Raw genomic sequence first — 26,046 nt, forward strand, 5'->3', positions numbered from 1 at the left:
TTACTTTATGGTACGAGTTCCATACAGTTTAACATTCCACAAGCAGTTCACCTCAAACTAGTATTGAAATAAAGACAGAAATTGCTGGAGAAATTCAGCACATCTGGCAGCATCTCTGTGGAGAGAAACAGATTTAATGTTTTGAGTCCAGTATTACAGTTGGAAAGTAAAGGTGCCAGTTTAATTACACATTATGTTTTCCCACCATCTGGTACATTTTACAAAACTGTGTGACATCCTTATGAAGACCTGGTTTATATAAATATCAAATTATGCACACGGTGTATTTCTGCGTGTCTGTCATAGGAATTTCTTGGGCTGTCCTTAATATTTCTTAATGGTATTTGGGTGATACTGCTATCCGTAGAATCAGTAATTGCTGTTCCAGCGACTCAAGCATAATATTCAAGTACTGTGTGGGTTTATTGAAGCAATGCTGCTGTGACAGAGGGTCCAGCTTCCAGCTGTGAGAATCCAGCTGTGGGAAGATTATGTGGTTATTTCTTCAGCCTGACTCTCCAAGCTTTGTTTGGCAATTCCATTTCATACCTAGCTTGAAATATTTGAATATGTTCTTTGGCCTGATTCTGCTTCCACTTTGGTCAACCACTTTTCCTTTTCATTGTTTCCAGTAACTCAAAGAGACCCAGCTTGTGGCTCCTGGGACATGGGTTTGTATCTAAGCACAGCAGCAGGTGCATTTGCATTCAGTGGAATTGAAATGTAGTCTTGGTGGTAGTTATAGACATAGAGGTCCACAGCACAGAAAAAGGCCCATTGTCCCATTGAATATGTGAAGCAAAGCAACTAACTATTCTAATCCCTTGGCCTTGTGTGCCTTGTCATTACAAGTGTGCAACAATTTTTTTAAGTGTACTGAGGGTTTCTCCCTCTACCATCCTTAAAGGCAATGTGTCCCAGATTCCCACCATCCTCTGGGTGATAAAAAGATATCCCATGCTCTCTGCCTTATATGTATGGTCCCTGCTCACTGACGCCTCCATTTCAGGGAAAAGTTTATCCCTGTCCACCCTATTTATGCTTTTCAGAGTTTTATACATCTGCAACATTTCCCCTCTTAAACTTCTCTGCTCCGAGGAAAATGACCCCAGTCTGTCCAATCTCTCTTCATAACTAAAACCCCCAGCCCAGGCAACATCCTGGTAAATCTCCTCTACACCGTCAATGAGCATCCCTCCTAGAACTGTACACAATGCTCTATCTGTAGCTTAATCCACTTTTTATAAAATTCCAGCAAAACCTCCCTGCTCTTGCGTGCCATGCCTCAGCTAATAAAAGCAATTATCCCACATGCCTTCTTAACTAAGAAGGAAATCTGAAACTAAAACAGAAGTTGCTAGAAAAACTCAGCAGGCCTGGCAGCATCTGTGGCAAGAAATCAGAGTTAACGTTTTGGGTCCGGTGACTCTTCTTTGGTACTTCCCAGGGTCCAGCCACTCATCATGTACTGCCTTGACATAGCTGTGACATCTCTGGTCAATTATTATAAAAATTGGCTTGAAGTTGGAGGTGGGCAACAATTACTGGCATCGCGAGTGGTACCCACATCTCAAGAAGGAATTTTTAAAATTGTTCAATAATCACATCTCCTGCGAAATCTAAATGGATGCATAGCAAAGCCATCAAAGAAAGTTAGTGGAAGTCTGTTCTCAGCACTGTTCCAATTGAAAGGTTCAGTGCTGAATATCAAAACAATTCTGTTCTCCTTCGAGCATTCAGTACAGGCACTGCTGTTTGAGCCATATGGAGCTCCAGTTTACTCCACACATTACTGGTTACAGCAATCTGCCTAGGTTCAATGTGTTTTAGTAATTTTCAGCAAGGGTAGTCGGAAAAAGCATCACATGTACATGCCAATGCAGCTGGCATTTTTTATACATCCACGAGATGAGGGCATCGCTGGCTAGGCCGGCACTTACTGCCCCATCTCCAGGAGTCAACCATCCCTATTGCTATGGGCCTGGAGTCACTTGTAGGCCAGACCAGGTAAAGATGGCAGTTTCCCAGCCTGAACGCTATTAGTGAACCAGATGGGTTTTTATGACAATCAATAATGAGACTCCTAATTTCAGATATTTATTGACTTCAAATTTCACCATCTGCCCTGGCAAGTTTCAAAACTCAGGTTAAGCCACCACCAGTCATCTCTCACTCTCTCTCTCTGTATCTACATAGAATTTAGAACATTTCAGCTCAGTACAGGCCCTTCAGCCCTGTGGAACCAATCTGAAGCCTATCTTATATTATTCTATTTTCATCCATATATTTATCCAATGACCATTTAAATGCCTTTAAAGTTGGCGAATCTACTACTGTTGCAAGCAATGCGTTCCATGCTCCTACTACCTCTGACATTTGTCCTATATCTATCACCCTTCGATTTAAAGTTATGTCCCCTTGTGCCAACCATTATCATCTGAAGAAAAAGGGTCTCACTGTCCACCCTATCTAACCCTCTGATTATCTTATATGTCTCAATTAAGTCACCTCTCAACCTTCTTCTCTCTAACAAAAAACAGCCTCAATTCCTTCACCCTTTCATCATCAGACCTTCCCTCCATACCAGGCAACATCCTGATAAATCGTCTCTGAACCCTTTCCAACATCCTTCCTATAATGCGGTGACCAGAATTGTGTGCAATACCCCACGTGCAGCTGCACCAGAGTTTTGTACAGCTGCGACATCTCTGTGTCTGTAATGAGAGAACGTGACTGTCGTGACTCAACCTTTACTCCTAACATGTGAGGAGGCTGAACTAGAAACTCAAACCCCCAGCTTATGGGAATGGGTTTGAATTCCACCAAGACAGATGCCGAATTTAAAAAATCTGAATTTTTTGATGGTGGTGTTCCTCTGCATCCTTTACCCTTCTCCTTCTTGGTGATAAAGGTCAGGGGTTTGAAGTATACTGTTAAAGGAATCTTGGTGAGTTCCTGCAGTGCAGGGATGGTGCACATTGCTGCTACTGCGCCTTATTGCTGAAGAGAGTGAATGTTGATGGTGTGGTAATCACACAGGTGCTTTTCCCTGGATGATGTTGAGTTTCTTGAGTGCTGGTGGAGCTGCACATCCAGGCAAGTGGGGAGTACGCCATCAACTCCAGACTTGTGCTTTGTAGATAGGGCAGGAGGTGAGCGACTTGCAGGATTTGTTAGCCTGTGACTTACTCTTATGGCCATTCATCCAGTTCAATGGTAATCCCAGGATGTTGATAGTGGTGGGATTCAGTGGTGGGAATGCTTTTGAACATCAAGAGAAGACGATTGGATTCTTTCTTGTTGGAGATGGTGGAAAGACTGTTTCTTTTCATTTCACTTCAGTTTTGATTGTGGATTGATTTCAGAAAAAGGACTGTTTTATAATAAGAATTGAAGAAGGAATTGCTGTTCTTTTAAAATGTAGGTTACTGAGTGTTATTTACTGTTACAATGTTCAAATAATAGGGAACATGTTTGGCAGACAGCCTGGTTCTGGAAGTCTGTTTAAGAAGTGAGATTCAGCCACTCATGTACTTGTTTACCTGTGGTTTGAATATTTATTTGTAATAAATAAGACTTCTTCTTAAGTACAGAAACCTGGTTCATGTTTACTGTTTACCTAGGTCTATCCAACAGGTAAACTGAGGGCTTTGTGCGCTTTGGTAGAATTCGTAAATTTTGTGACAACGCTGGGAATAGTGAGACTTGTTTTCAGCCTGTTAGCCAGGGGAGGGCATGGCCAAACAGTGTGGCGCAGGAAAAGCACAGCAGGTCAGGCAGCAACCAAGGAGCAGGAAAGTTTCTGATGAAGGGGGTTTGCCCAAAATGTAGACTCCTCTACTCCTCTGATATTGCCTGACCTGCTGTGCTTTTCCAGCACCACACTTTCGACTCTGACTCTCCAGCACCTGCAGTCCTCACTTTCTCTCAAGTGAGGCATGACAGTGGTCAATGCCTGGCACTTTTATGGCACGAATTGACTTGCCAGTTGTAAACCAATCCTGGATGTTGTCCACATCTTGCTGCATCTGGACACAGATTGCTTCAATATCTGAGGTAGTGCAAATGCTGCTGAACGCTGTTCGATTGTCGGTGAGCATGTTACATGAGGGGTAGAGCTACGATGGAGCAGCTTTAGATATTTAAGCTTAGGACATTACTATGATGACATGCTGCATCTTGTTCTGAAAAATTATCCAGGGAGGGGTTAGACAGCCATGGCTGACAAAGGAAGTCAGGAAATGTATCAAAGAAAAAGAGAGAGCCTATAAATTGGCCAAGAGCACTGGAAATCAGAAGGTTGGGAAGACTACAAATACAAACAAACTATAACAAACAAAAAAATTAGGAAGGAGAGGATCAAATATGAGGATAAGCTAGCCAGTAATATTAGAAATTATAGTAATAGTTTCTTTCAATACATAAGAGACACATGAGAGGCAAAAGTAGAAATTGGACCACTCCAAATTGATGCTGGAAGGCTAGTGCTGGGAGATAAGGATAATAGTTGAAGAACTTAGTAAGTACTTTGTGTCAGTCTTCACATTGGAAGACATGAGTAATACCCCAACAATTAAGGAGAGTCGGGGGTAGAGTGGCATATGGTAGCCATTACAAAAGAGAAAGTGCTAGAAAAGCTAAAAGATCTAAAAATTGAGAAATCTCCTGGCCCCAATGGGCTACATCCTAGAGTTCTGAGGGAGGTGGCTGAGGAAATAGCGGAGGCACTGACTGTGATCTTTCAAAAATCATTGGAGTCAAGGAAAATCCCAGATGATTGGAAAATCACTGTTGTAACTCCCTCGTTGAAGAAAGGATCAAGACAAAAGATGGAAAATTATAGGCCAATTAGCCTAACCTCGGTTGTAGGTAAAATTCTAGAATCCATCATTAAGGATGAAATTTCTAAATTCTTGGAAGTGCAGGGTTGGATTAGACCAAGTCAGCATGGATTTAGTAAAGAGAGGTCGTGCCTGACAAACCTGTTAGAGTTCTTTGAAGAGATAACAAGTAGGTTAGACTAAGGAAACCCAGTGGATGTTATCTATCTAGACTTTCGAAAGGCCTTTGATAAGGTGCCTCACAGGAGGCTGCTGAGTAAGGTGAGTGCCCATGGTGTTCGAGGTGAGCTACTGGCATAGATTGGGGATTGGCTGTCTGACAGAAGGCAGAGAGTTGGGATAAAAAGTTAAAAAGTTCTTTTTCAGAATGGCAGCTGGTGCCAAGTGGGATCCCACAAGGTTCAGTGTTGGGGCCGCAGCTGTTCACTTTATATATTAATGATCTGGATGAAGGGATAGGGAGCATTCTGGCGAAGTTCGCTGATGATATGACATTAGGCGGACAGCCAGGTAGTTCTGAGGAGGTAGGGAGTCTGCAGAAAGATTGAAACAGTTTAGGAGAGTGTCCAGGAAATGGTTGATAAAATTCACTGTGAGCAAATGGGAGGTCTTGCACTTTGGAAAAAAGAATACAGGCATGGACTATTTTATAAACGGTGAGAAAATTCATAAAGCCAAAGTAAAAAGGGATCTGGGAGTGCTAGTCCAGGATTCTCTGAAAGTTGATTTGCAGGTTGAGTCCGGGATTAAGAAAGCAAATGTAACGTTGTCATTTATCTCAAGAGAGTAGGAATATAAATCAGAGATGTGCTTCTGAGACTTTGTAAAGTTCTCGTTAGGCCCCATTTAGAATACTGTGTCCAAATTTGGTCCCCACACCTCAGGAAGGACTTACTGGCACTGCAGCGTGTCCAGGGGAGATTCACACAGATGATCCCTGGAACATATGATGATCAGCTGAGGATCCTGAGATTATATTCATTAGAGTTTAGAAGGTTGAGGGGAGCTGAAAATGTGTTGCTGGAAAAGCGCAGCAGGTCAGGCAGCATCCAGGGAACAGGAGAATCGACGTTTCGGGCATAAGCCCTTCTTCAGGAAAGGTTGAGGGGAGACCTAAGAGAAACTTACAAGATAATGCATTGGCTGGGATGCTGGGAAATTGCTTCCATTAGGCGGAGAAATTAGGACCATTGGGCATAGCCTTAAAATTAGACAGGGTCAATTTAGAATGGAAATGAGGAGACATTTCTTCCGCCAGAGAGTGGTGGGCCTGTGGAATTTATTGCCATGTAGCGCAGTGGAGGCCGGGACATTAGTTGTCTTTAAGGCAAAGATTGATAAATTCTTGATGTCACAAGGAATTAAGGGCTATGGGGACAGTGCGGGTAAGTGGAATTGAAACACCCGTCAGCCATGATTAAATGGCAGAGTAGACTTGATGGGCCGAATGACCTTGCTTCCACTCCTATGTCATGTGGTCTTATGGTGACAGAGATTGGTGGCTTCCAGTGATGAAAACCTTCTTATGAGGTTTGAGTTTAACAACCAGAAATTTGAAGTTAGCCATGTGCACATAATGGGGTGTATAGTTCCTGGGCTAAACTTGTTTTCCTTCTGTCACATTACAACGTTGTCAGCAAACTGAGGGATAAGGTATGGTCTACATAATTCGTGTATTAATCATAAAAGCCTTTTTATATTGTTGTGATGGTCTCTTTATATTTGGGTTGAGGGGTGACCTTATAGAGGTTTATAAAATCATGAGGGGCATGGGTAGGGTAAATAGACAAGTCTCATTCCTGATGAAGGGCTTTTGCCCGAATCGTAAATTCTCCTGCTCCTTGGATGCTGCCTAACCTGCTGTGCTTTTCCAACACCACACTCTTCGACTCTGATCTCCAGCATCTCCAGCAATCCTCACTTTCTCCTAAATCGACAAGGTCTTTTCCCTGGGTTGGAGGAGTCCTGAATGAGAGGGCATAGGTTTAGGGTGAGTGGGGAAAGATATAAAAGGGACCTAAAGGGCAACTTTTTCACACAGAGAATGTTGCGTGTATGGAATGAGCTGCCAGAGTGAAGTGGTGGAGGCTGTTACAAATGCAAAATTTCAAAGGTATCTGGATGGGTATATGAATAGGAAGGGTATAGAGGGACTTGGGCCAAATGCTGGCAAATGGGACTAGATTAATTTAGGATATCTGGTTGGCATGGACAAGTTGGACTGAAGGATCTGTTTTCATGCTGTATATCACTAGGACTCTATGACTCTAAATGGTATGTACCTCTTTAATAAGTGGAGTTTTCTCCCTGATTCTTATTGACTCCAGAATTGCTAGGGTTCCCCATGGTGCACTCCATGCCTGATATCAGGGGCAGTCATTCTCACCTCATGAAGTTTTCATCCAAGTTTAGTTCAAGGTTATAATGAAGTCAGGGACTGAATGGTCCTGAAGGAGCCCATCAGTGAGCAGATGATTGCTGAGTAAGTGTCACTTGACACCATTGTCAATGATGACATGCATCACTTTGCTGATGATCCAGAGTGAACTGATAGGGCATTCTTCCTCCAGGCGCGTGTGGTAAGGATTTGGTGATGGAGGAGACCCAGAGCCTGCATGTTCTTGGTAGAATGGGAGAGGGAATTAAAGTTCCTGGATTAGTGGTGCTGTTTTCCAGCATCTGCAGTCATTGTTTTTACCTCGAGGGAATTACAGTGTTCAGCCACAGGGCGGTGGAGTTAGTTTCCTTACACCAAACCAACCTCTGGATACATCGCGCCATCCTCCATTTCCACCACCTATAAACAGACCCCAACACCAGACATATATTTCCCTTCCACCCTAATCTGTGTTTCGGAGAAACCATTCCCTCCGTGACACCCTTGTCAAGTCCATGCACTACACCGACCCAACTTCCCATCCCGGCACCTTCTCCTGTCACTGCAAGAGGTGCAAAACCTGCACCCATACCTCCCCTCTCACCTCTGTCCATGGCCCCAAAGGATGCTTCCACATCTAACAGACATTTACCTGTATCTCCACACATGTCACCTACTGTATCCATTGCACCCAATATGGTCTCCTCTACATTGGGGAGACAGGATGCCAACTTGCAGGTCATTTCAGAGAACATCTCTGGGACACTCACACTGACCAACCCCCCCACCCTGTGGCTGAGCACTTTAACTCCCCCTCCCACTCCGTCAAGGATATTTAAGTCCTGGGCATCCTCCTTTGCAAAACCCTGACCACCTGACACCTGGAGGAAGAATCCATCTTGGGACCTTCCAACCACACGGGATCAACGTGGATTTCACCATTTTCCTCATTGCCCCTCCCCCCGACCTTATCCCAATCCCAACCTTCCAACTTGGCACCATCCTCTTGAACTGTCCTACCTGTCCATCTTCCTTCCCATCTATCTGCTCCACCCTCCACTCTGACCTATCACTTTCACCCCCACCTTCCTCTACCTATCTCATTCCCAGCTAACTTTGCCCCCAGCCCCACCCATCTCCCATTTATTTATGGAACATAGAACATTACAGCACAGTTCAGGCCTTCGGCCCTCGATGTTGTGCCACCCTGTAGAACCAATCTGAAGCCCATCTAACATACACTATTTTATTCTTGTCCATATGCCTATCCAATGACCATTTAAATACCCATAGAATTGGCGAGTCTACTACTGTTGCAGGCAGTGCGTTTCATGCACCGACTACTCTCTGAATAAAGAAACTACCTCTGACATCTGCCCTATATCTATCACCCCTCAATTTGAAGCTATGCCCCCTCGTGCTACCCATCACCATCCAAGGAAAAAAACTCTCCCTGTCCATCCTATCTAACCCTTTGACTATCTCATATGTCTCAATTAAGTCACCTCTCAACCTTCTTCACTCGAATGAAGACAGCCTCAAGTCCCTCAACCTTTCCTCCTAAGACCTTCCCTCCATACCAGGCAATATTCTAGTAAATCTCCTCTAAACCCTTTCCAAATCTTCCACATCCTTCCTATAAAGCCTGAGACAGAGTTATTTACCAGGGAACAGGGTGGTGTGTTGAAGTGACAAGCAATTGGAAGCTCTGGGTCATTTTTGCAGGCAGAACGTAGGTGTTTTGTGAAGCAGTCACCTAGTCTATGCTTTGTTTCCCCAATGTATTATACATCTTTCTCATTCCACTGTCACTGCCTGAAGGCCATTCCGTATGGTCGATGAAGTGTGAACTACGTTGGAGTTCCCAGTTTCCTTTGATCCTGTTCAAAAAACATCTCAATCCAATGGCCATTATGTCAGAACTCATCACCAGTTACCAAATATTCCAATCTTTGTTAATACTCGAATCATGTGTTACACACTGTTATGTGTTTACAGGTGAAGATGTCTCAGGTTAAACAAGTTGGGCTTCTGGCTGCTGGCTGTCAGCCTTGGAACAAAGATGTTTGCGTCGCCAGTGGAGACAGATTTGCATATTGCGCTACACTGGCGATATATGTTTATCAGGTAAGACAAATGCAACAGGTAAGCAGGCGAGAAAAGATACTCATCAATCAGTCTGTAAAGACTTCTTGACTCTATTGAGTAAGGAATATTTTTTGGATTTGACCTTAATTTTCGAGTTGGAATTCACACATTTTGGATCTATAAATTGGGCAAACAGGAAATGAGGTTAAAAATCACACAACACCAGGTTATAATCCAACAGATTTATTTGGAAGCACTAGCTTTCGAAGTGCTGCTCCTCCAAAAGCTAGTGCTTCCAAATAAACCTGTTGGACTATAACCTGGTGTTGTGTGATTTTTAAGTTTGTCCACCCCAGTCCAACACTGGTACCTCCTCATTAGGAAATAACGTCACATGGCCATGTGAATTTTTAAAAGAAAATTGCCACTGTAATTTCTCACATTTGTTACCTTATTATAACCATACTGTATACAAAGGATAACTTCATTTAATAAATGCGGAGGTAGTTTATTTTCCAGCTTCCAAATCCTATCCATGATAGCAGGCTCCTACATAGCATGTCCTGGGAGTGAGTGTCGAGAAGTGGAGAGCGTATTTTTTTCCACTTCAACTTTTTGGGCTGTTGTATTGCAGTTCAGTATTAAGTAAATATCCCACCTCTGATAAGAGGAAATAAAAAGTGCCTGGAAATCTGAAATAAAAACAGCTTTGGGAACATCTGTGGAGTGAAAAACAGACTTAATATTTCATGTGATCCATAAATTAAGCAATGAAATGTTCCATCATTTTCCAAATCATTTATATAAACTAGAAAAGTATAAATCCCCAGATAGCTGTGACATAACATGGTACAATTTGTCAGCCAGAAATAGAGCCATTTAAGCCTACACTGTTTCTTGTTAATCTTCTATCCATGTTACCCCCTACATCACGAGCTTTTGATTTTCTGAAGTGTCCTTTGATAAGGCAACTTATCAGATGCTTTCTGGAAATCTATGTACAGTGCATCCACAAGTTCACCTTTATCTCTTTCATCAAACCATGTTGACTCTGCCTGATTACCTGAAACATTTGTAAGTGTCCCTGCTTTAACTTATTTAATAATAACACCTACCATTGTCAGATGTTAAGCTAACAGCCCTCCTACTTTCTTTTCCCATTCTTTTTTGAATAAATTGCATCAACTATTTTCCACTCAAATTGAAGCTCCCAAATCTAGGTAAATTTGGAAAATTAAGAACAGTGCACCAACTATCTCATTTGTCATTTCTTTTAAGACCCCAGGATGGACTCTTATCAGTATCAGTCTTGAGGGTTATCTGATATGCTGGAATTGAGACAGTGGTTCTTCAGTTGCAACCCTTTTCATGCTGGATCCAAACTTTGCGTTTGCCAAAATATTTACTCTGCAAAAAAATAGACAAGGAAATAAGATCATGAAATTCTAAAGGAACTCTCAACTGCGAACTATTAAAAATTGCATTCTAATTTTCCTTTGTTGCATGACTCAGCTTGATCACAGGTACAATGAATTCAAACTTTACGCAATTATGTCTGAACACAAGAAGACCATCACAGCTATCTCATGGTGTCCTCACAACCCTGATATCTTTGCCAGTGCAAGTGCTGACAACCTCATTATCATCTGGAATGTGGCTGAACAAAAGGTGATAGCAAGACTGGACAACACAAAAGGTATAGTCCCCTTTAGACACTGCTGGTGAGTGATGGGCACAGTCTTTGTTTTTATATTGCCAGGAGACAGAATAATGTTTGGAGAAAATAAATGAGGTTTTCCAGATTAATATTTTGATTTGACTGTGCACTGTAAACTGCCTTTTTCAACTGTGTACTGATGTTCACCAAATGTTCACCACAAAGGCTGACAAATTCACCATAAAAATATACGAACATGTGAACAAGGAATATGTATAGGCTATTTGGCCCATTGAGCCTGCTCCCCCACTTATTAAGTGGCTTAGTGGTAACGTCACTGGGTTCGCATTTCAGAAGTTCCATGCCAGTGCTCTAGGTTCATGGGATCACATCCCACTATGGCAGATGGTAACATTTATGTTTACAAAGATCTGGAATAAAATGGTTGCCATGTAACTGCAGTCAATTGTTGTAAAAATCCATATGGTTTGCTGATGTCTAACAGGGAAGGAGATTTGTCATCTTTACCTGGTCTGGCCCACAATTGACTCCTTACCCACAGCAATATGGTTGACTCTTAATTGTGCTCTGGCCAAGTAGAGATGGACAAAAGGTACTGGCCGAGCCAGTGACACCCACATCTTATAAGTGAATAAAAAAACTAAGCTCATGATTGATCTGATTGTAACCTCAAATCCACATCCTGATAACCTTTCACTCACCTCGCTTACTAAGAATCTAACCTAAATATATTTGAAGACTCTGCTTCCACTATCTTTTTAAGAAGAGAGTCTCAAAGACACACAACCCTCTGGCTTTACCTCTGTTTTAAATGGGCAGTGACGCTCTAATCCTAGATTCTCTCATAAGAAGAAACATTTCAACATATGCCCTGTCAAGATATCTAAGGATCTTTTGTATTTTAAACAAGTCATCTCTCACATTTCAAAACTCCAGAGAATCCAATCATAACTTATCCAATCTTTCCTCATAAGCTAACCTGCCTCTTCTAGGTATTAGTCTGGTAAACACTCCTGAATTGCCTCCAATACGTTTACATTCTTCCTTAAATAAGGAGTCCAAGTTCTGCAGATGTAGATTCACCAACACACAGTATAACTACTTTTGTATCCAATTCCCACCAGAATTAATGATAACATTAGCTTTCTGAATTACTTGTTGCAACTGACTGCTAGTCTTTTGTAATTCATGCACCAGGACACCCAGATCCCTCAGCATCTTAGAGCTCCCATATTATACTCCATTTGCCACACACTTGCCCATTCACATAACCTATCTCCATATTTGTATATTCTCCTGTCCTCTTCACAACTTATTTTCCTATTTATCTCTCCTAATTAGCCAGAGCACAATTAAGAGTCAACTGTATTGTTGTGGGTTTGAAGGCCAGATCGGTAATGATTGCCAACTTCCTTCTCTAACAGACATTAGTGAACCAGATAGAGTCATCGGATCATTGAGGTTTACAGCACGGAAATTGGCCCTTTGGAACAACTCATCCATGCCGACCTCCATAACTAACTTAAACTAATCCCATTTGCCTGCATTTGGCCCTTATCCCTCTAAACCTTTTCTATCCAAGTACCATTCCAAATGTCTTTTACTTTTTGCAATTGTACTCACCTCTACTGCTCCCTCTGGCAACTTGTTCCATATGCGTACCACTCTCTGTGTGAAAAAGTTACCCCTCTCACTTTAAACTTTACACTCTCTAGTTTTGGACCCCCTACCTTGGAGAAAAGATCTTGGCTATTCACCTTATCTATGTCCTTTGTGATTTTGTAAAAGTCTATAAGATCATCCTTTAGCCTCCTACGCTTCAGGGATAAAAGCCCCAGTCTATCCAGCCTCTCCTCATAATTCAAACCTTCCAGTCTCAGTAACACCCTTTTTTGCACCCTTTCCAGTTAAATAACATCCTTCCTGTGGCAGGGCAGCCAGAATTTTATGCAGTACTCCAAATATGTCCTTATCAATGCCTTATACAGCTGGAACATGATGTCCCAACTCCTATACTCATTGCTGTGACCAATGAACGCAAGTGTGCTAAAGACTCCTTCACCACCCTGTCTATCTGCAATGCCACTTTCAAGGAACTGTCAGTCTCTCTATTTGCCCAGAGTCCTACGATTAACTGTGTAGTCCTGCCCTGGTTTGTCTTAGCAAAATGCAACACCTCACATTTATCTGAATTAAACTCCATCTGCCATTCCTTAGCCCACTGACCCAGTTGATCAAGATCCCATTGTACTCATTGATAACCTCTTCACTGTCCACTGTAAAACCAATTTTGGTGTCATCTGCAAACTTACTATCCATGCCTCGTATATTCTCATCCAAACCATTTATATAAATGATGAACAGCACTGGACCCAGCACTGATCCTTGCAACACCCTGCTCTTCACAAACTTCCAGTTTGAAAGCGACTGTTTACCATCACCCTCTGTCTCCTACCATCAAGACAATTTTGTATCCAATTGGCTAGATCTCCCTGGATCCCATGTGAACGAACCTTATGAACCGGTCTAGCATGCAGTACCTTGATGAAGGCATTGTTAAAGTCCGTGTTGACAATATCTATCACACTGGTCCTCATCTGTCTTCCTGGTCACCTCTCCAAAAAACTTAAGTAAATTTCTAAGACACAATTTCCCATACCAAAGCCAAGCTAGCCATCTCAAATCAGTCTTTGTCTTTCCAAATGCATGTTGATCCTGTCTATCAGAATGCCATCCAGCAAAATAGATGGCATGGTGGCCAAGTGGTTAGCACTGCTGCCTCGGTTCAATTCCAGTCTTGAGTAACTGTCAGTGTGGAGTTTGCACATTTTCCCCGTGTCGGTGTTGTTTCCTCCAGCTGCTCTGCTTTCTTCCCACAGTACAAAGATGTGCAGGCAAGATGGATTAGCCTTGGCAAATGCAGGGACAGGGTAGGGAGATGGGTTTTGGTGGGATGCTGTTCAGAGGTTGGTGTAGACTCGATTGGTTGAAAAGCCTGCTTCCACATTATGGGGGTTCTATGGCCTTACCCACCACTGACATTAAGCTTCCCGGTCTGTAGTTCCTTGGCTTTTTCTTGCTTAACATAAGGGCACAATATTAGTCACCTGCCAATTTACCGGCACCGAACCCATGGCCATTAATGATGAATATATCTCTGCTAGCGGCTGTGCAATTTCTTCCCGAGCTTCCCACAATGTCCTATATCACACTTAATCAGGTCCCAAGGATTTATCTACCCATATGTGTTTTAAGACCTCAGTACCACTTCTTCTGTAATGTGTTTTTCTTTTCAAGACATCAATATTTATTTCTCCAAGTTCACTAGGTTCCATGTCCTTCTCCACGGTAAATACTAACACAAAATATTCATTTAGTATCTCACCCACCTCCTGCAGTTCCTCCTCGCAGATTTTTAAGGGCCCTATTCTCTCCCTAGTTTCCCTTTTGCCCTTAATATACTTCTAGTATCTGTTCAGATTCTCCATTACCTGATCTGCCAAGGGTATCTCATGATTCCTTTTTGCCCTTCTGTTTTCCCTCTTAAGTGTACTCCCACACCCTCAATACTCCTCAAGGAATTCACTCGATCCCAGCTGTCTATAGTTGTCATATGCCTCCTTTTTTCTTGACTAGAGCTCAATATCTCTAGTAGGGCCATCTGCACATTGATTGAGAAAGTTTTCTTGAACACACTTAACAAATTCTCCCCATCCAAGCCCTTAACACTATGGCAAGCCTAGTCTATGTTTCGAAAGTTAGAACCCTATCATTTCAACCCTACTATTCTTATACATTCCTGCTATCCCCATATATAGTTGTTCCTCAATTTCCCTTTGTTTATTGGGAAGTCTATAGTACAATGTCATCAATGTGATCACCCACTTCTTTTTTCTCAGTTCCACACACTGGCGTCACTGAATGATCCCTCGAGAATATTCTCTCTAAGTACTGTCATGATGTTTTCCCTAATCAAAAGTGTCACACACCTCCTCTCTTGCCTCCCCCTCTATTCTTCATGCAACAACTGTACTCTGGAACTTTGAGCTGCCATCCTGTTCCTCCCTCAGACATGTTTCTGTAATTGCTATGATACCCCCGTTCCATGAACTCACCCATGACTTGAGTTCATCTGTCTTACCTGCCAAGTGTCTTGCATTGAAATTGATGCTGAATTCATCAGTCTTCCCTCATTGCCTGCTTGCTCTTGCCTGCCTTGTCTGTTTAACGTTCTCCCTTCAACTTCTGTACTAGTCTCAACCTTCTCTTTTTTCTCATTATTGTTTAGGGTCCCAACTCCCGCCAGACTAGTTTAACCCCTCCCAAGTAGCTCTAGCAAATCCCCCCCCCCCCCAACCAAGATATTGGTCCCCCTCTAGTTCAACTGTCCCTCTTGTACTTTTTCCCCCGAGGAGATCCCAATGATCCAAAAATCTGAATCCCTGCCCCCAGCTATTCAGCCACACATTCATCTGCCCTATCCTTTAATTCCTTCTCTCACTAGCACATGGTAACAGGAGTAATCCAGAGACCTTGAGGTCCTGCTTTTTAACCTCCTGCCTAACTCCCTATATTCACTTTGTAGGACCTCATCCCTTTTGTCACCTATGTCTTTGGTACCAATGTATACAATGACCTCTGATTGTTCATGCTCCCCTGTAAGAATTTGCTGCATCCGCCCAAAGACCTCCTTGACCCAGGCAAACCCTGCTTTACAGCAGAGCCAGTCGTGGTGCCACAGACCAGGCTGCTGCTATTTTACTCTGAGAGGCTATTCCCCGCAAAAGTATCCAAAACTTGTTAGAGAGGGGAATAGCTACAGAAGACCTCTGCACTACTTGCCTACCTCTCCTGGCAGTCACCTGACTGATGAGTTTTTACAACAATTGACACAAGTTAGATGGTCACCATTAATCTAACGTTTTATTCCATATCTTTTTAAATGCAGATTCCACCATCTCCCATTGTGGGATGTGATCCCATGTTTCATCCCGTGTATAATCTACAAATTTTGCAGCGTCACCTTTCATCCCTTCATCCAAGTCATTTATATAATTTATAAAGAATGAAGCTCTCAGCATTAATCCCTGTGGCAGACTGCTCATTATATTCTGCCAAATTGAAAAGACCTATTTATGCCTATACTCTGCTTCCAGTTAGTCAGCCAATCCTCTATCCAAACAAGTACTACCATTGCCACAATAAAAATTAAGCTGGCATTGTATCAAATGCCTTCTAGGAATCTAAGTACAGTACATCTACTGGTTCCCCTTTGTCCGAACCACATCAAAAAACTCTGTTAGATTGCTTAAGTATGACTTCCCTTTCACATTAACTCTGTATGATTATCTTGAATTTACCAAGTTCCCTGCTATAACTTCTTCAGTGACATTTAATAACATTTCTCTCTGACAGAGATTGATTTGTAGTTTCTATCTCCTTTTTTGACTGATGGAGGTTGCATTTTGCATCATCTAACATTATGGGGTCTTCCCCAAAAACTGGGCAGTTTTGGAATGTTAAAGCCAACACATCAATAATCTCGCTAGCCATTTCTTTAAAGACCCTACAGCTATCCAACAGCCTGATGGTTTTCTTCTCCCCCTCCTGACCCTTTCAGGAATTCCTGCTTCACTCAGTTGGTGCTGGAATTCAGGTGAGGCAGTGGCATTTGTCTCTCATCGGGGTCCACTCTACATCTGGACAATCTCAGGAGCAGACTGTGGGGTAGCGGTTCACAAAGAAGCGCACAGCTTCCTGTCAGACATCTGCCTTTTCAGATGGCATCCTAGAAAGAAAGGCAAGGTGGTCTTTGGACACACAGATGGCAGCCTGTCCATCTTCCAGCCTGGTAAGTCTCTGTGATACTTCAAATAATGCATCATTACAGCTGGGTTAGTGAGATAACTGGGTCACTAAAATGTCCGGGCTGGCCTTTCCTCTTGCGGAGGTCAATCTGAACCAAATCCATAGACATTGCTGTGAGAACGATCTTAGTTACTGCGAAAGTGTAGATTGATTTGCTCCCAGAAGCCTGTTGTCACTGTCACCGTGGCGATCTGGGTCCCCATACCAACGCTAGCAGGTCAAATTTACATGTGCAGCAACAGGTAGAAATAGGAGACAGCACCCTTCCAGGGCTGTGGTTGGTAGACAGGAGGGAAGTTCCTGTTAGAGTTGAGAGACACTTAACACTTCTCACTTTCACCCTATTGTTGAGCATCATCAACCTGTCTAATCTCAGACAGACATTAAAATATCACCCTCACATTAGTCTTTAAAAGCAGTCACTTACGAAGAGGTGGGCGAGTACGTTCACATTTACGTACTTCAGAGACGTGCGGATGAATACGGATCAGAAGATTGTTACCATTGAAACATTTTGGCACACACCTTTCAATCCATAGAGATAACGCTGCCTCCCTGAAGAGCAATTCACACACCCCTGCTTCATCTCATAGCATTACAAGCTTAGTCCCCTCATAATGTACCCAATTTCCTTTTAAGATCAATGATTGTGTTTGCTCAACGAGCGCCAAGTTAGTAGCAATCTCTGTGTAAAAACATTTTTCATCACCTTTTCGTCCTTCCTCTACCAGCTCCTCTATAGCACCTTTTGCCCAAAGTCCAATAATCCTTGTGTTATCAGCTAATAGGAGGTCTGATAGTGGCAGAAAGATAATGCCCCTAAATTATCGTTTTTTTTTATGGCATTGAGATTGTGTGAAAAATATGCCAGCCTCAAGCTAATTAATTTGGTTCAAATGACAGTCATTCAATGTTAGGAATCGATGCTCAGACTTTCTCTGTGATATGGACACCAGGTACCAAGAGTCAGAAACATGTGCTGAGACCAGAATCATTGGAGGGAACGGATGAAGAAGATCCAATCACAGCCCTGGAATGGGATCCACTCTCCACTGACTACCTACTGGTGGCCAACCTACACAATGGAATTCGATTGGTCGATTCCGAGTCACTCTCTTGTATTACGACCTTCAGTTTCCCGAGCGCTGCAGCATCAGTGCAGTGCCTGGCCTGGGTCCCCAGTGCTCCAGGGATGTTCATAACTGGAGGTAGGACTAACATTGTCAGCAGCAGAAAAGGAAATATGCCAAAACTTGTTTTCTCATTAAAATCAATGATATCTCTGGTTTACTGAATTCTGAAAATAAAAGACATCTTGCCGAAGCTTTATATCAGGGTGAATGCAAGAATGCCAAATTTCAAAGAATCACAACAATTTACTCTACAAGAGTCTAGCTGGTAAAACAACTCTGACTGGGTCAGGCCGAGCCATGGGGAAAGCAATTGGAGGCTTCTACTATTTTTTGCACCGCTTTTCCATTATCCAGGAGAAGCAGAGATGGAAATTCTAGGCAAGGTTTTCTTTCAAGCTCACCTGTCCCTTTTTTTTAAGTTACACTTTGATTGCATTTTGCCCAAATAAGTACTCATCAGAAGACTAAGCAAATGTTTTAAATGAGGAAATCAGCAAGGGAGTGGTTTGATTAGACATGGGGTTTGAGACTTCAGAATGTACCGAGACAAAGCACAACAACAATTCGTGTTCTTAAAGTGCATCTGACTTAGCGTTCTCCAAGGTGTTTAACAGGAGCATTATCAAACAAGTTTGACACCAAGGTAATATTTGGCAGATGACTGGTCAAAAACGTAGTTTTTAAGGAACATTTTAAAGAATGTAAGAGGTGAAGATGTTAAGAAAGAGGGTTCCAGAAGTAAGAACCTAGGCAGTAAAAGCCGTGGTCAATAATGGCAAAAAGACCGACATAGGGATGTAAAGAATCCTGGAATTTTAGCAGCATATTTTTACCATTGATGTTTGTAGAGCTCCAACTGATTATAGAGATAAGGAGAGATGAGGCCTTAGCAAACAACAATAACCTGCATTTCAAATCAAAGATGAGAATTTTACAGTTGAGATGTCGCCAGACTAGAGAACAACATAGGACAGTGGACACAAGGCTGAGGGGGAACAGGACTTGGTGTGAATTTGGATACAGAGGTTTGAATGAGTTTAAATTTATGTAGGGTGGAACAGGAGCGGCTGACCAAGAGTTCATTGGATAGTCAAGTCTCCAGGTAATAAAATCAGCAGTAAGGGTTTCGCCAGCCAATGAGCTGAGGAAGAGTGAGTTCAGGTGATGTTATGTGGAGAAAGTAGGCAGTTTAGGTGATAGGAGATGAAGTTTTAAACATGTCTTAGAAAAGTGGTTTTGCAAGACCATTCCAGAGGACAGAGCAAAGTAGCTCTTGTAGTCTTAACATCATACATGAAATATGCAGTTTGATCAAGTGCTGATATTTATGGTTCGTCCTGTTTAATTATGTAGATATTTATACCACTTCCAAAAAAGGAAACATTAGTTTAGCCTTGCTATTAGTTCTTGTGAGTGAAAAGCAAAAATCTTAATGTCTGCATGTCAGTTATCAGATGTCAACCATGGTTTGCTGATCTCAGAGTTCAAAGGTTGCAAGTCCCAGTCACAATACAAAGCTTTGAGCATGTGATCTCAGCTGACTTTCCCATGCATTACTGAAGCAGTACTGGATTTTTAGAGATGCTGTCTTTCAGGCAAGTGTCAGGGTGATTATACTGGACTAGTAACCCAAATACCCAAGCTAATGCTCTGGATCAGGAATTCAAATTCCCCCACTGCATGACTAAATCTGGATTTGAAAACCAGTTGATTTCAGTGATGGGAACTATCACTGATTGTTTTAAAGACCCGTCTGGTTTGCAAATGTCCTTTAAGGGAAGCAACTCTGCCATCTTCAGCTGGCCTGGACTACATGTGACTCCAGACCCACAGACATGAGGTTGATGCCTAACAACCCTCTGAGATGACCTAGCAAGCAACTCAGCTGGAGGGTATTTAGGGATAGGCAACAAATGCTGACTTTGCATTCCATTGCAAAACCTTTTGAGATGTCCTGAAGTTGTGAAAATTGCTAAATAAATGCAAGCCTTTTCTCTTTTGTTCAACTATTTTGTATCAAGGATGCCAGTGGGATTATATCAGTAGTCTCTTGCATTTTCGTTGCTCCTTTCAAGTTGAGAGGTTTACTTGACACTAATATTGGTGATATCTAATATTACTGTGATAACTGGCTCATTGTCTGAACAGTGTGATTAATGATGGACCTTTCCTGCTGCCTGTCTATTATTTTTCTCATATTTCAATACCTTTCATCTAATTTTCAGATTCTCAAGTTGGTGTTTTGCGAGTTTGGAATGTCTCAAGAACAACGCCAATTGATAACTTCAAGTTGAAGAAGACAGGATTTCATGCTTTACATGTGCTGAGTTCTTCACCAAAGAAAAAATGTGGGTAGTCATTTGAAAGTCATAGTTTATAATAGGGCTTATATGTTTAATTGATTAGATCTACAGAGTCCCCATATCAAAGTCAAATTTATGCATTTTTTGATACTTATCTCTTGTAAATGGAATTTTTTAACATAGATTATGAGGGGGAGAGAGTAGCTGACAAACAGTTAAGAACTTCATAATTCAGATCAAGAAAAAATTCAATATTCTGCTTCAAATTTCAGCCAAGAACAAAGAAAATCAATTCAGAAGTAAGGCCCCAGTGAGTGCATTCCTAAGCTGAGACACCCTGAGGCCCAAATGACCTGCAATTCAATGGGCCTCAGAACTGATAATTAATGCTAATATTAACCGGATCCCCAGTACTTGCATGGCAGCAGAGGAACTGACCATCACCTAGTTATCAAGGTCATTTTTAAAAACAAATGAAGAGCTGATAATTTGTCAATGTTTTGGTCCCTGTGTTTAGACAAGTTGCGCCCTCAGTGAACCAGCATTCAGTGTCTCTGCGTATAATGTGTTCAGAAAACTGCAATGGGCATTTCTGATAACAAAACTCTCTGAAACTGTTTATGAACATCCATCAGTGTCAGTCAATGGGGATGGGATGATTGATTAAATTGCCAAGTTGACGAGGGGCTGTAGGTTAACTAGAACTATGTTGAAAGGCGAGAAAATTAGAAGTGAACTTTAATGCTGTCCTTTGCAGGCTATTCGACCCATTCCCCGTCTAAGAATCACCATACGTCATCAACCAGTGAAGCCATTCCCCCTCCAACCCTCTCTCAAAATCAAGCGTTTTCTCTTCCACCTGGACATGCTGTGTGTTGTTTCATGGATGGTGGAGTTGGGCTATATGACATGGGAGAGAAGAAGTGGAACTTTCTGCGAGATTTGGTAGGCTCCATTCTTTCTCCGTTTTGCCTCTCCAGTTGTATTTCAGGCTCCATTGTGACTCTCTCTGTATCCTTTGTGCTGTCTCCATTGAAGAGAAAGTAGCTATGGATCTGGCATCATTAGAAAAAGGCTGACAGTGGATCCATAAACGAATCTTGTTCTCTCTCTGTATTCTAGGGTCATGTGGAAACAATCTTTGACTGTAAATTTAAACCAGATGATCCCAACCTCCTAGCCACGGCATCATTTGATGGGACAATAAAGGTGTGGGATATAAACACATTGACAGCAGTCTACACTTCCCCGGGTAATGAGGGAGTAATCTACTCCTTGTCCTGGGCTCCAGGTAAGCTATCACAGAGCTGGTTCTCAGTTAGTACAGTTAAATACTGAACACCCACTATCGCAGCAGAAGGATTAGCACCATTGAAGCTTCACCACATCATCTTCATGTGGAGTACTCACCAAAAAACTGTTATTCTCATGAGTTTCCTTGGCAAGACCAGGATTTGATCCCCCTCCTTCATTGCTGTTAGGAAGGTGGTGTCTCTAACTGAAAGGCTCACCAGACCGTTTCAAATGCAGTTAAGAAGTCAACTGTTTTGGAGAGGAGAATTACCAGGATGTTGTCTGGTCGGGAGAGTTTTAGTTATGAAGAGAGTACTGAACAGGCTAAGATTGGTTCCTTGTAGCAGAGAGAGACTGAGAGGGGATATGACTGAGATGTGTAACATTATGAGGGTAGAGATAGTGTTGTCAGGAAGAAGCTTTTCCACTTGGTAGAGGGATCAATGATCAGAGGCATCGATTTAAGGTCGGGAACAGGAGGTTTGGAGACAATGTGAGGATTTTTTTGGGGTTTGTGTGGGAGTATGGAACTCACTGCCTGTTACACTGGTAGAGCCAGAAACCCTCATAATGTTTAAGAAATATTTAGATGTGCATTTGTGATGCCATGGCATACAAGGCTATGGATCAAGTGCCAGAAAATGGGATTAGAATAATTAGGTAGCTGTTTTTGACTGGCGCATACTTAATGGATCGAAGGGCTTATCTCAGTGTTGTAGACCTCTATTGCTGTGGGTCTAGTTTCACATGTTGGCCAGACGTAGCTAGGAAGGGAGATTTCCTCCAGTGAAAGACATTAGTGAAGCAGACGTGTTTTAATAGCAAAATCGATAATTTTGTGGAATCAATTACTGAGACAATTTTAACCAAGACTTACAAGTTAACTTGAGTTTCCACCAGATGCTATTGTGGAACTTGAGCTGATGTCCCAGGGCCTCTGGATTATGAGCCCAATAGCATTACCACTGCGCTACGGCCCTGCACTCGCGCTCTCCTGTGCCTCCCCAGAAACATATGAGACAAGCCAAGTTCATGAAATTGTGATGCCAAGGGTCTCAGCAGATGTAAACCGTTGAGCAAAGAAGGAGATAAAGAGTTGTTGCAAAAATAAGCAGAGATCAAGGCAAAATGTCAGGCAGCCACTTCAGATTAAATCAAATGTGGCCTTCTGGTGTCCCAGAGAGTGTAGAGACACTAGGGTGGCATTCCTTAGGACTTCGGTAGAAGTGTTCAAAATCACGACAAGCTTTGTTTGCAGCAAATAAAAGGAAACCCCTTCTGGGGACAGGATGGGCACCTGGAGGATACAGGTTTAAAGTGATTGCCAGAACAGCCGAAAGTGACAGGAGGAAAGAAAATTAAAAAGGATTGACTCATTGTGATGTGAAATGTGTGCCCTGAAAGATGGAAGCACAGTCAATGATAACTTTCAAAGGGTTATTGGATCAACACTCAAATGGGAGAACAAATTTAGGGAAAAGATCGGGGGAGCAGTGTTCCTTGTGTTGCTCTTTCAAAGCACCAGCTTGAGTCTGACCATGCTGCATCACTCTAACCTGTCCGACTGACTATCTAATGCCATGCTGACGACGGTTGAACTTTAATTTATCAAAAATGATTTTCAACTCATATACAATCAGATAAATGTGCACTGCGATTTTAAGGTGCACACTTTTTCTTGTATCCCCCAAAATAAACCTGTCGTCTGTCTCTTTAGTACAGCCTCACAGCCAAGTTAGATTCAGTCCTGATGCTATGGTGTCATATTTGCTCTAGGCAGAGACTGTAACTTTTATGTTAGCAGTGACTAGAACAAGAGCAGTTTCCTTATTTAAGTATTTAAATGAGTCGGTGCTCAACACTTCACAATGCATATTAATGTCCTTATTATTTAAAGGTGACCTCAACTGCATTGCAGGTGCAACCTCACGCAATGGAGCTTTTATATGGGATGTAAAAAAAGGAAAAACGGTTACCCGGTTTAATGAGGTAAGTTGTTACACTCCACCTACTTTTCCATAAAGCATATGAGAAATTGACTTTGTTGTAACTGGAGAATCAGAAAGTGGGCAAGGTTAAAAACTGAAAAGCTGAACACAGTCAGCAGATCAAGCAACATCCAAAGAGAGAGGGACTGAGCTAATCTTCTCAGACAATGATCATTCATCAGAAATGGAACAAATTAACAACATAAACTATTTGTGTACTCAGAATGACCCAAAGTGCATAGATGCTTCATTACTATTGTCATTTAGGGAAATGCAGTGGTAAATTTGCTCACACCAGGATTCCAAGGAACCAAATCATATGTTTTACAGTCACTTGGTAGTACAGAGCTTGAATATTGCTGAGAAAGACTTTTTATCAAAGCTTTTTATCTTGCACTTGTCAAAATAATGAACAAGAAATACCAAAGTGAAAGGAAGGCATCATTTATACTCTGGAAGAGGAGAGTACTGATTGGTTGGCAAGTGGACTCTGACAAAGCAGTTGCCATAGAATGTGCAGCAGCTGATGATGACTGATAGTTAACTGCCAAGCTTTGTTCAAAGTTTAAACTAGACAAGTTGACTCTGGTTGGTCAAGGTATTGCCCTGAGAATTGATCCAATTGGCTGCCACCTATTGTGTTGTGTGTACATGTCCTTTCTGTACAATATCTGCATACAACAACACACTTCAATTTATTAATACTCGTAGTTCTTAAGCATGAAGGAATGTGGAAAAAGGAATTTATTTCAAGTTTTGGAGACATACCTGGAATGTTTTCTCTAAAAGAGACCTTTAATAGTTCACTGTGGACTTTGGAGAATTTTGTTTTTACAAAGAAATTACATAATTGCTGATAACCCTTTGCTTTTCTGTAGTTCTTACTTAGGAAGCTCTTGAACAGAAACTGGCTCAACCAACTCTTCTAACATGCAAAATAAATGTTATTTCACCTTTTATTTCTTACAAATACCCTGGTGAGTCCAAGTATAAATATAAAACAGCTTGAAAGGATGTGCCTTTACACAGCTGTAACTGCTGTAGTGCTGTTGATTGAAGGGCAACTGCTGACCAGGAGAATGCTAGACAATCTTTTGTATCAACCTGAAGTAGTGGTTGAAAGGTGAAAATGAGGACTGCCAATGTTGGAGACCAGAGTCAAGACTAGAGTGGTGCTGGAAAAGCACAGCAGGTCAGGCAGCATCCGAGGAGCAGGAAAATCGACGTTTCAGGCAAAAGCCCTTCATCAGGAATGAGGCAGGGACAGATAAATGGAAAGGGGAGTGGGCCTGTGGCAGGAGGGACAGGTCATGAGGACAGTGCTGAGCTGGAAGGTTGGAGCTGGGGGTAAGGTGAGAAGCGGAGAAATGAGGAAACTGTTGAAGCCCAATTGATGCCCTGGGGTTGAAGTGTTCCGAGGTGGATGATGAGGCGTGCTTCCTCCAGGCGTCGAGTGGTGAGGGAGCGGAGATGGAGGAGGCCCAGGACCTGCATGTCCTCGACAGAGTGGGAGGGGGAGTCGAAATGTTCGGCCACGGGGCAGTGGGGTTGATTGGTGCAGGTGTCTCGGAGATGTTCCCTGAAGCGCTCTGCGAGAAGGCGCCCAGTCTCTCCAATGTAAAGGAGACCGCATCGGGAGCAACAGATACAATAAATGACATTGGTGGATGTGCAGGTGAAGCGTTGATGGATGTGGAAGGCTCCTTTAGGGTCTTGAATGAAGTTGAGGGGGGAGGTGTGGGTGCAGGTTTTGCAGTTCCTGTGGTGGCAGTGAAGGTGCCAGGAGGGGAGGGTGGGTTGTTGGGGATAAAGACCTGACCAGGTAGTCACGGAGGAAATGGTCTTTGCAGAATGTGGATAGGGGTGAGGAGGGAAATATATCCCTGGTGGTGGGGTCCATTTGTATGTGATGGAAATGTCGGCGGATGATGCGGTTTATGTGGAGGTTGGTGGGGTGGAAGGTGAGGACTGGGAGGTTCAGTCCTTGTTGCAGTTGGAGGGGTGGGGTCTGAGGGCGGAGGTGCAGGACATGCATGAGATGTATTGGAGGGCATCTTCAACCACTTGGGGAGGGAAATTACGGTTGTTAATGAAGGAAGCCATATGGTGTGTTCTGCGGTGAAACTGGTCATCCTGGGAGCAGATATGGCGGACGGGGAGGAATTGGGAATATGGGATGGCATTTTTGCAGGAGGTAGGGTGGGAGGAGGTGTAATCCAGGTAGCTGTGGGAGTCGGTGAGTTTGTAAAAAATGTCAGTGTTAAGTCGGGCGTCATTGATGGAGATGGAGAGGTCCAGGAAGGGGAGGGATGTGTCAGAGATGGTCCAGGTAAATTTAAGGTCAGGGTGGAATGTGTTGGTGAAGTTGATGAACTGCTCAACCTCCTCGCGGGAGCAGGAGGTGGCGCCGATGCAGTCATCAATGTAGTGGAGGAAGAGGTGGGGAGTGGTGCTGGTGTAACTATGGAAGATGGACT

At 42.6% G+C, this 26,046-nt stretch overlaps 1 protein-coding gene across 8 annotated transcripts in view; it reads left to right on the plus strand.

The window, feature by feature from the left end:
- wdr17 (WD repeat domain 17) overlaps window positions 1–26,046 on the plus strand; it is a 159,162-nt gene that overhangs the window by 32,241 nt on the left and 100,875 nt on the right. For 7 of the 8 annotated variants that reach the window (XR_006313775.1, XM_043704725.1, XM_043704714.1 and 4 more), the window contains 8 exons: window positions 9,217–9,345; window positions 10,819–11,002; window positions 16,605–16,835; window positions 17,809–18,060; window positions 20,211–20,333; window positions 21,046–21,233; window positions 21,411–21,579; window positions 23,479–23,570. Coding sequence is in view for 7 of the 8 variants with exons in the window: in XM_043704690.1 (XP_043560625.1) it covers window positions 9,217–9,345; window positions 10,819–11,002; window positions 16,605–16,835; window positions 17,809–18,060; window positions 20,211–20,333; window positions 21,046–21,233; window positions 21,411–21,579; window positions 23,479–23,570 (1,368 nt within the window). In the remaining variant the exon portion in view is untranslated. The remainder of the gene's footprint in view (window positions 1–9,216; window positions 9,346–10,818; window positions 11,003–16,604; window positions 16,836–17,808; window positions 18,061–20,210; window positions 20,334–21,045; window positions 21,234–21,410; window positions 21,580–23,478; window positions 23,571–26,046) is intronic. The other variant, XM_043704752.1, reaches the window with a different exon arrangement.

This window comes from Chiloscyllium plagiosum, chromosome 2 (assembly GCF_004010195.1).
Source record: "Chiloscyllium plagiosum isolate BGI_BamShark_2017 chromosome 2, ASM401019v2, whole genome shotgun sequence".
In the NCBI taxonomy this organism is placed as follows: domain Eukaryota; kingdom Metazoa; phylum Chordata; class Chondrichthyes; order Orectolobiformes; family Hemiscylliidae; genus Chiloscyllium; species Chiloscyllium plagiosum.